Source organism: Thunnus thynnus, chromosome 18, assembly GCF_963924715.1.
Source record: "Thunnus thynnus chromosome 18, fThuThy2.1, whole genome shotgun sequence".
Lineage (NCBI taxonomy): Eukaryota > Metazoa > Chordata > Actinopteri > Scombriformes > Scombridae > Thunnus > Thunnus thynnus.
In genome coordinates this window covers 29,496,309-29,507,054 of record NC_089534.1, presented here as the reverse complement: position 1 = coordinate 29,507,054, position 10,746 = coordinate 29,496,309, and the positions used below count along the sequence as shown (strand labels likewise).

Here is a 10,746-nt window from a genome sequence, read left to right as displayed (position 1 = left end):
GGGCTATTGCATACATTGAAAAATGGTTTGACTGGCTGTTCTCCCTGCAACCTCTTTCTCTGCGCCATGGCATGCTTACCTTTAGTGATATCGAGATGGTCACTGGTAAGCTCAACCTCATCCATAAAGTCAATGTGGATGACCTATATGATGAATGCACCACAGCAAATACCACTCTGAGGAGGCTCAGAGAAGATGCAGAAGATGAATGGAAGTCCAAAGGCAGAGCTAGCAGGTGGGTGGCTATCTTTCAAGAATCTGCCCTGCCTAACATGCTGTACATCATCAGCCACATCCTGAGCATTCCAGCATCCACCGGACATGTGGAAAAGATATTTTCCACAGTAGTCAACAAATGGAGTGACAGCAGGAACATGTGCTCCATGGAGCTTTTGAGGAATGAGCTCCTGATCACTCTCAACTTTGAGCAGTCCTGTTCAGAGTTTTACTGCAGGATTTTGAAAGACAAACAACTACTCAATGCTGCAAGGAGTGATAAGAAGTACACATGGAAAAAGAAGTAACACACAGTGAGGAAGAGAGAGAAAGCTATTGACTGTTTAACCCTGGCTTGCTGCTCCACACAGAAAGAAAGAAAAACTTTCAGATGAACTGATGAGTGGAAGAGGGTTGAGGGAAGGAGCAATGTTTTGCAGTTTTAAAGTTTCATAAATTGGAATTTGCACACCCAGAATTTGGGTTTCTTTCATTTGTGGTGAAACAGGAAACATAAAGGACATTAAAATAGTGACATAAAGTCAGGAGACGTGTGGCACAATGAGCATCACCATCCTGAGATGAATTCCTTCTTTCTAGAGTCCAGAGTATATTTTTTCAAACACCCCATTGATGTAGGTCAAAAATTTGGAATTTTACGTTACGTATGTTTCATTGTGCATACATAACTATCTGTTTTTGTGTTTACAGATTATTTATTGAAGGCTTATATAAAGTTTGTGCACCTATTCAAGTCAAATTTAAGACTGACTGTTTAAGGGATAAAAAACATAACTTCAAGTTCCCCTATTTCTAATGTTCATTGTTAAACTTTTGAGCATGAATCTAAATGCTTTCTAGAAACAATGTTTTAAATTATGATTTACTACCACTGGCAGCCCACTCATAGGGCCCATGGTGATCAGGAGCCACAATATTTTATTTTTCTGCATGGATGGTGGCTGGTGGAGGTGGGAGCCGTGGACCTTTTAACAGAAGCTGGAAGACGGTGCAGAAGGTGATGATCCTGATTTATTTGGGTCAAGAATAAAAATATACAGAATGCTGGATAAAAAGTAGTCACAAATGTATACAGTGTACAGATATACAGAGGCCAATTTGGTATGGTAAATATGTAGTTTCAAATGTGGTGCATGACTAGACATTTCACAGGTGGTCCTCATCTGATGCCATGGCAAGACTCTGTCTCTGTGGTCTCTGGAAAGAATACAACAGTTAGGAATATGAAAGGATCCACATGTTGAATCTTTACATGCCCAAAAGAAAAAAAAGAGTTTATTATTGAGAATGGCCTTTGACCTGTGTTATGGCCCCTGCCTAACCTACCTTAAGTGTATTGATGCTGGTGTGGTAATGAGTTATTGTTATATTCTTGTGTCCATAAAGGTATCTGAGAGAATGTGGTTGTGGCAGCCAGCTGAATTCAGAGCACCTGGGCCTAATGCTGCCAAAGGATAAAAGGTCAACTCCAAGCATTGTTTGGGCACTCTCTCACCTTGACTCATTCCAAACAGCAGCTGCAGGGTTTTGTTTTTCATTTGATTCTAGTTTTGTTTTTACTCCACAACACCTTACACTTCATTGTTCACACATTCACACCTACATTACTGATGTTACTAACTGACACACACTGTAATTGCAATTATTTCTTCAATTGTTTACTTAATTATCATAAATATCTCTTAATTTACTGCCATCTGTTGTTTCTGTTCCCACATTATGACACCTGATCAGATGTGTCCTGGGTTGTGTTGAATAGCATTGTTACTTTTCTGTTATATATTTTCTCAGTAATAGGGTAATAGAAAAGCAGCACTTTTCTCTGAGAGTTTGACCAGAACTGAATCTAATGTCAAATAGATAAACTCTATGAAGAATAACCATATTGTGAATATAGTGTAACAACCATCTCTTGCACAGCAATCGAGTCTGATACATTTTCATGTCATGTCTCCTGCTGACCTGTGTCTGCAATGGCTCCTGAGTGGTCGAGGCTGGTACAGCTGACAGCACACCATGCTGATGTGGATCATCTGGCTTTCTCGGTCAAAGTTGTGTCCTGAGGACACTTTTTTTTCTTACTACAGCCCTCTGAAGTTCTAGGATGGAGCTGTAGACTTTTGCCTCCTTCAGTATCTAAAATATGAGAATGACAAGAACAGAAATACTCAGAACCTATTAAATGATTTTCAATGTCCTCTGTTTAAACATTAAAAATACTACTGAGGTATTCAACACGATTGTGTTCAGTGGTGTTGTTGTCTTTTCCAGATAATTTGAACTAACTCAAACTGAAAACATATGGTTTTCAGTCTGATAATCCTCACTGTATATAACAGTTACAGTATATTGATGTATATTATCCAATTGACGCTGCTTCTAAGCTGTGCTTATTTGAGAAACCAAACATCATCTTTTGAAAAAGAAAAAAAATCAAAAAGCAATAGAATTACTCTGTGTGGAAATGTCACAACTTTTCTCACCTGTCTGAGAGTGACTACTGACTAATTTTCAGTACTGGAAAGGGCAGGACGAGGTAATGCGGCCTGATGTTGTTGGTCATGATGTTTTCATGGAACCATCTTCTGGGTATCTGCAAGAAAACATAAAATATACAACTGATCTAACAGTACATTCAGACTGGAAGTGGAAGCGCTGCGAAGTGTCAATTCTCGCACAAGCAGGAGCCTGTTTGTTCACACCTGAAGCGTATTTCTCCATGCCGGTCAACAAGCGATTGTGCTCCTCTGCTCTTTTAACGTAAAGCTGATCTTTATTCAATAAAATAAATATTCACTTAAATTACACAATCTTAATAACCAAATCAGTCCATGTGTAATCAGTGCAAACAGGTCAAGCTAGCACTAGCTAGCAAATGAACTAACATGCTAATGCTAGTGGACTACCATGCTAATGCTAGCATCATTTGCTAACATCTGACTGAATGTCTGAGAATGTGTCTGCCTCAGGGAGTTTTTTTCTTGCATCCTCATACTTTTCTGGAAAAATGAAATGACAAAGCTTTTGACTCAACCTAAAAAAAGCCAATGAAGAACTCAAAATTAAATGGTGACACAATAAGCCATCACATAATGTGTACATTTTTGATACTGTATGTACTAGGGATGCACAATATTATCAGCATGTCATCAGTATCGGCCGATAAAAGCTCTAAAATGAAATATCGGCATCAGCGAATTCTGCCAATTATAAAAAGGCCTTCTCCTCTGCGGCCTAATGGTGCTTCCCTTAACTGACTGTGTCACCCTGACGGTCCAGGTGCTTCCTCCGCAGGCTCCACTTCACCCAAGCTGTCCATCAGACCCGCTACTTCTTCCCACTTTAACCTGAGTAACAAACCAGGGCTCAGTGCTCCAGTTGGATCCACATGGAGAGCCGGGGCTAACGTTAGCTGGGAGACTAGCTGGCTGTGCTAAAATCCAGGTCATGAATGCATCCTTTGCTCTGAATCAAACAGTAGAGTTAGGATCTAGTTAGGAAGTGTTGTTTTTCCACACATTATCTTGTTGTCACATACTGTATCCATTAATGATACATATTACATGCTACAATGGTGAGATCTAGCTGTTACATGTTGACACAGTTAAGTCTTTTTTTGTTGTTGTTGGTTGATTAATTCTGACAGATGAAATGACAATTAACCAATAAAACATGTGGATCGTTATTAAAACAATATCTGTTATAAACACCACAACTTTTCACGAACAATGTGACCTTCCTTCAGTTTAATCACATTGCAATAAGTTCCCTTCTTAGTGCAGGTCTTGAATAGTTAGCCTTCATAATAATGCACTTAATCATAGGCAGAAGAAGCTCTGAGACAATATAGATCACATTGGGATTAATCTCCAGCACTTGAGAGTAGTTATTTAGCATCAATTACATCATAAAAAAGAATTTGCACTGGAAATGAGTCTGTTAAAGATGCTAATATTTCTTAGCATGTCAACAAGATGATGACAACGGGAAATAAGACAGCGCAAAGGGCAGGATGGCACAGAGACAAAGCCATATGGACTATTTGTGCTAATAAGTCCCTTGGCATTACTGAGGCATATGGACTCCAGTAATTACAATTTATAGTGCAAATTTTGGCAGAATCATTCACTTTGTGATACAAGCACCAAATTTCGCACAGGGACTCATCAAAGGTTAGTTCATATAAAAAAAATTTGCCACTAAAAATAGTTAGCCACTTGAAAATTAAACTGTAATTGTAATTATATGAGTGACTGTCATGCACTACCAGGGCACAATGGTGACATCACTACTGTGAAACTCAGCATGGAGTTCAATGTCAGCTTCTGTAAAGTAATACAGTTAAGTGTCCCAAAAGATATCTAATTAGCCCCCATGTGAGTTAGATATCCACACCTGAATTGACAGGATATACCAGCGCAGGAGAGCCAAGCCAAGGATGATGGGGCTTTAATTATCCGGATGGTGTACAGATTGCAAAGGACTTAAATGACACTGGATGAGCGATTAGGCTAGATGTAGGGCAATTTACTGTGTGAACCTAGTTGTATTCCATACAAGAAAGTGCTTACAATTAAGGTGGTAAAAGGATAAACCCTTGGCCTTTAATTGTTTCTCACCATATGTTCTTGAATATGGCTGACATTGAAGAATCTTTGTCCAAGGGGTGAACAGATTGGAACAAGTGCTGTCTTTGTCAACTGGACAAAAGGAAGAAAAAAAAAGAATGTCCACCAATTTCATATAGTACAGAACAGGATGGCTATAGTATGATTGCAAAAAATGTCCCTCAGTTCAAAGCAATGAATGCTTTACCAATCATGCTTGATCCTGTCCTATTAGATGAAGGTGACTGATACCTTATTTCTTTGCCAACAAGAATGTGAATTATGCTCGTTGACTTTCTATACACCTCAGAGACATGTTATCACTTGAAAAGCAACACCCAGATGTCAGGACCCAGAAGTCCTCTGCAGGAAACTTTGTTGTCCAAAAATCAGATGGACCACTCTCAGCCATGGCAATAGACCAAGCCCATGAACAGACAAATGCTGTTATAACGGCTGATGGTGGAGTATTACCATCTGAATGATTTTGCTTCGATACCGAACGATTTCACTTAGCTGCCCCACTATAACAAGAATCATCTGAAATATTCCTGATCAATGCATATCTCACCAGGAGCTTAAGGTAAAGCTGAACTTATTGATATTTTATATTAAAAATGAATCAAATTAATATGTGTGATGTGAAAGCAGTGTTGTCAATTTAGCGACTTTGTCACTAGATTTACTGACTTTTCAGACCCCTGTAGCGACTTTTTTTTTCAAAACGTGGCTAGCGACATATCTAGCAACTTTCTGTACGAACCTTACCTTCTCTCCTTGAAGGGAATCTCCAGTATTTCTTGGTGAATGAGAGCGAATGTGGCTCTCTGGACTGACTGTTCAGTGGGTGGGACAGAGCAGCAGCACGTTCAATGGACCAATTATCAGCCAGACAGAGTTGTGAATGAGCATACCAAATGACCAGTTATTGATCCTCATTGTTTTTATTCTAAAAGCTTTAACTTTACTATCTAAGTTTGATTTTGTTTTGTCAAAATAGACAGAGTTGACAATAGTGAATTTATTCCAGTGCATGATAATCTCTCTATTCATGATACTTCAGAGCTGATACAACAGATGATACATAAATATTATTATTAGAGGTAGATTGAGATACACATTGAGGCACTGCTTGAAAAGAAAAATAGCTAATGAAATAACTAGTTACAGTCAGTTTAGTTTGAGTTTAGTTAGATTTAACTTAACTTTGTAAATATTTTAAAATCTTATATTTATGTAATTACATCATTATGTCATAGATCTGCAAATTAGCCCTGCAGGCTTTAGTTACTTCCCACTGAAAATAGTTGGCAACACTGTGTGAAAGGGTCATAGTAACAAACCCAAAGAGAATTATCACAAAGTCTGCAGTTCCCCTAAGTTCTGCAGAGGTTTTTAGCCTCTTCTTTGCACTTCTTTGTTGTTCCGGCCTGCAAACTCATTAAGCTTGTTTCCAGCAGCAGCAGGCAGTTGTTTTAAGCTGTAGGGCCCTAAAAACTCCACTGTACACTACCTGTCCAGCACAAAAGAGCAGACAGAGCTGGTGAACATAGCAGAGAATATAGCATTTATTTTTAAACGGCCTTTTTGTAGGGCCAGAATGTACGACTTCTAAAGTCACGCTGCAATATGATCAACCATCACAACATCACACTGAACTAAAACACAAAACTCTTGATCAGTTTGTCCATTTACAATTTCAATAAACTTTTATGAAAAATGTTGACAAAAAAGAGAAAGGCAGCATTATTCACCATTCAACTATGAACAGAAAATGAGAAGAAAAAAAAATGAATATGAAGCCACAGATGCAGACAGGTTGGTCTTGCTGTTTTGCAGCAAAGTTCAGTTTTATTTCTATCACAGCCTTACTGTAAATGGAACTAGCTGCAACACATAAAATACTATTCCAGTAACATTAAAACAATCTTGTTACAGTTCATAAGTAATCTTATAACAGCAAACCTGTCAGAAATTCATCTGATCATATGGCAGCTAGATCATTAACTGTTTCCATCCAAATCTAATCCAAAAATTAGAAATAGGCAATCAATTCACAGTTCAAATCTGGCTAAATCCATAAAGAGCCAGATCTTTATCCCAGGAGATTAAACCAGAGCTAAAAGGAGAGTGAATATTAGATGTACATTCACTGGATGGACACAAATGAATGTTAACATTGCTACATGTCTGCTGGATGTATAGTCAACTGCTAACATGTTCACCAGAACATATATAATATGTATAAGGTGATAATATGTCAATGTTGTGTTTTCAACTTGTTCTGCTGCCCCCAAGTAGCAAAAAAAAATCAATTAATGCGGCTTTAACATTTATCAAAGCAGCTTCACTTCTCATCAAGTAGTCAGTACAGTGTTCTTTCAAAATCTTTTATTTTATAAAATATATTTTTTATGTGCACCTGTTTTAATGTAGACCTCTGATGACAGTTCATGACAGGTGGTTTACTGGTTTACTTGGAAAAAACTGCAGGAATCTTTGCAGCAATTGGTCATGAAACAGTTTGCTTCAGTCCAAATATTTCAAGTTTTCCAATGCTTATACGCTGTGTTTCATTGAGTCTATTCACTGAGGTGAAGCCCACAGTCAGGTAAGAAATGTCTTTTGACCAGGGGTTCAAAGTTTTCCCAAACACCTCTTTTGCCTTTCTCCTGAAGTGCTTCCCCACAATGACAAACAGGAAGGGGTTAACAGCACTGTTGCTGTATGCCAGATATGTAGACAGCTGTATGCCAATGTCTAACATGTGACCCCAGAGGCATCCAGGTGTGACCTTGAAGTAATCAAGAGTGTCAAGGAAGCACATCACCTGGTGTGGTGTCCAGCAGATGAGGAAGACAACCAGCACAGCCAGGACCAAGTAGGTGGCCTTCCTCTCTTTCCTCACCCTGGGGAATCCTCTGGCTCCCCTGTTGCTCAGAGCAGCCACAATGTAATGGGTGCAATAAGCAACCACCAGGACAGGGATTAGGAAGCCCAAGACATTCTTGGCAATGTTGTAGTGAACCCTCCAGACTGGGTGGGGGTAGGCCAGGATACAGGCTTCCACACCAGGATCCTCTACGGGCTTCACAGTGCGGAAGAGCAGGATGGGCAAAGTGAGAAGGAAGCCCAGGGTCCAGATCCCCAGGCAGATACGCTTGGCCCAGGCAGCTCTCCTCAGACGGCAGGGGCTCATGGGCTTCAACAGAGCTATGTAGCGGTCCAAGCTGACCATCATAAGGAACATAACACTGCAGATGTAGTTCATTGAGATGGCCACATTGACCAGCTTACAGAGGACCTCCCCAAAGTCCCACTGGTACCCCCGGGCAATAGTGACAGCCCAGAAGGGAAGGCAGGACATCATGACCAGGTCAGCAGCAGCCAGGTTCCCCAGGTAGATATCTGCCACAGTGCAGGGCTTCCTCTGCAGGAAGAACACACAGAGAACCAGGCCATTTCCCATGAGCCCCACAATGCTGATCAGACCCAAGTATGCCGGGTGCAGGGAGGACAGCCATTGCCAGGCTTCAGTGTAGTTACTGCAGTTGTCCAGCTCCGGGTCCACACTCTGGACCAACCAGTCTGATGAATTCGCAACCATTGGAATCTATGAACAATAGTGGTTCATAGTCAAACCATTGTCATCATAAGCAAGCAAGCAAACTTCATTTATATACAATTTTTCTGAATATAAGTGTGTTACAGGGAGAGGAAAAGTGAGAGAGGTAGATGGAAGATGGATAGAAGACATTATATAAAATAAGTAGAAAGTGTGTTTTTATTTAACTGGCCAGGTAAAAATTGCCAATTTAAATTAAAGAGTACAGTCTAGACCTGCTCTATATGAAAAGTGCCCTGAGATAACTTTTGTTATGATTTGGCGCTATATAAATGAAAAAAATTGAATTTTGGGCAGCTTGTGCAAAACGTTAGGCTATATTTCAGTGAATTGGCCCTTCTCTCCTTTGAGTAGCATGATTGAGATTGACAGAGCACTGAGTTCAAGGCTCAACTGAGGACTGATGATGACAAAATCAAATGGCATGTAAGTGTTTGTTTTTTTATTCAGATCCCCATTAGCCACTGGATTGTAACAGAGGCTACTCTTCCTGGGGTCCCCATAAGTATTTTTAACAATATTTCAATAACAGAAATACATCAATACACATCTGTAACATTCATACTCACCGTAAGACTCACAATACTTAACAGAACCAAGAAGACACAACCAACACCGAGTCAAACCCTGTCTAACACATACCATAGCTCTATATAATAATTTCAGCTCTTAAATCATTGAGAAAAGAAATCACTTAGCAAATCATCCACTAAATCACAAATAAAAGTGGGATCCAATCACATCTTCAAGAACAAAAAACACAAAAGGCCATATATTTTTCTACACTAGTCCTTGTGTAAACAAATACAATCTTAACTTTTTCTTAAAACATATATTACATTCTGAAATCAAAAAAACTTGGTAATGAATTCCATGCTATCACTGCTCAATAATTAACTGTATCAGTTCATTACAGTCAGGCTAAATCATTTTTTTTTAATTCAAATTATTATCCATTCGTATCTCTGTAATAAAAGAATATTGTAAAAGCTTACATCTGTTCATATAAATGAAGACTTATTAAATTTTATGTAACAAAACTGTTCAGCTACAGGACATGGACAAAAAACTTTACTCTAAAACAGGACTATTTGGTGTCAGCCACCTGTGTATAACCCTGTATAAACACTGTGTATAATCCGCAAAGTTAAAATTATAAAATCAAGAGAAAGCGAAAGAAAACAAATGGCTTTTAAGATGCTTTTTCAGGTGTGCACAACTTTTTCTACCGGCTATGTGATCATAGCAACCACAGAAACCACAGCAGGAGCTGATTTTAGTTTTGTGGAATTGTACACTTGTGAAACAGCATAATACAGACAGGTCAAGCTGTCTGTCTCTTGATTGCTTACATTGTTTGTTGAGACTGTCCAGACATAGCCTGATTACTGTAAGCTTTACTGCTGGTTATTAATGAAGAAAGTATAGAGCTGAAAGCAAGCAGAACAGCTGTAAATGAAAATATCTTTGGTCCCTGTTTGCATCCTCCCTGTCCAGGCACTAGGAATAAATGAGATACACTTCCCACTCAATCTGCTTTGTGCAAAGTTTCGCATCTGCTCACCTCATCTGTGTGACTCTGCCCGTTCCATCCAGATGTGCCTCGTGTTCAGTCCAAGCATATAATCAGCACGGTGATCTAGCCTCCACTAGAGCAAGCACTGTAAGACTGGTCACTTTTATATGAGCAGACCCTGAGATCATCATTGCGTCATCACTCATATCCCACGCCTGTTTTCCCCCCCAGCTACTATGCTCCGGCTCATCAAAAAGGTATTTGCAGTCCAGAAACATTATTTTTTCACTTTTATCCCTGACGCAGTGACTGGCGACAAATGCTGTAAGAGTTTAGTCACATATAATTGTAATTTTGGCTTCTGTATTTGAGCCATCAACCACAAATGCAATTGCTAAGTGTTAATGTGATTAAATATCTCTGTGTAAGAAAGGTTCAAATCTCTGTTCTGATTGGGAAAAGCTGGGTTAGAAAACAATAAATAAACCTGTGCAGTCCCTCAGCAGCTGTCGAGGTTCCCTTCTAAGATCACTCCACAGTTGGAGCAGTACCAAAATGGAGGTGTCTGGTTGCATTGGGCGACTGCCAGATGTGTGCAGCTGTTTGAAAGTGAAGCAGAGCTGTGTTGAAGTAGATCATGTGTGTTCATGCAAAAGCATCTCCTGGCAAAGAAACAGGCTAAAAGAAATAGAATAAGAACATGCGTGTTCTCATGTAAAGAGGAATGGCTTTTATTTTCCTGAGAGTATTTATTTCAATTC

The 10,746-nt window shown here is 39.4% G+C and overlaps 1 protein-coding gene and 1 long non-coding RNA gene across 2 annotated transcripts; both read right to left on the bottom strand.

The window, feature by feature from the left end:
- Positions 1-1,249: 1,249 nt before the first annotated feature.
- Positions 1,250-3,792, bottom strand: LOC137169483 (uncharacterized). The gene is made up of 4 exons (XR_010924465.1): positions 2,940-3,792; positions 2,721-2,830; positions 2,200-2,373; positions 1,250-1,434 (listed from the first exon to the last, which is right to left on the bottom strand). It is a non-coding gene; the product is annotated as an uncharacterized lncRNA (long non-coding RNA).
- Positions 3,793-5,783: 1,991 nt separating this feature from the next.
- On the bottom strand, positions 5,784-10,114 carry si:dkey-63b1.1 (B2 bradykinin receptor). Its single transcript, XM_067572925.1, has 2 exons — positions 10,034-10,114; positions 5,784-8,457 (listed from the first exon to the last, which is right to left on the bottom strand). The coding sequence occupies exon 2, from the start codon at positions 8,449-8,451 to the stop codon at positions 7,357-7,359; it is 1,095 nt and encodes a 364-aa protein (XP_067429026.1). The 5' UTR covers positions 8,452-8,457; positions 10,034-10,114; the 3' UTR covers positions 5,784-7,356.
- Positions 10,115-10,746: the final 632 nt, after the last annotated feature.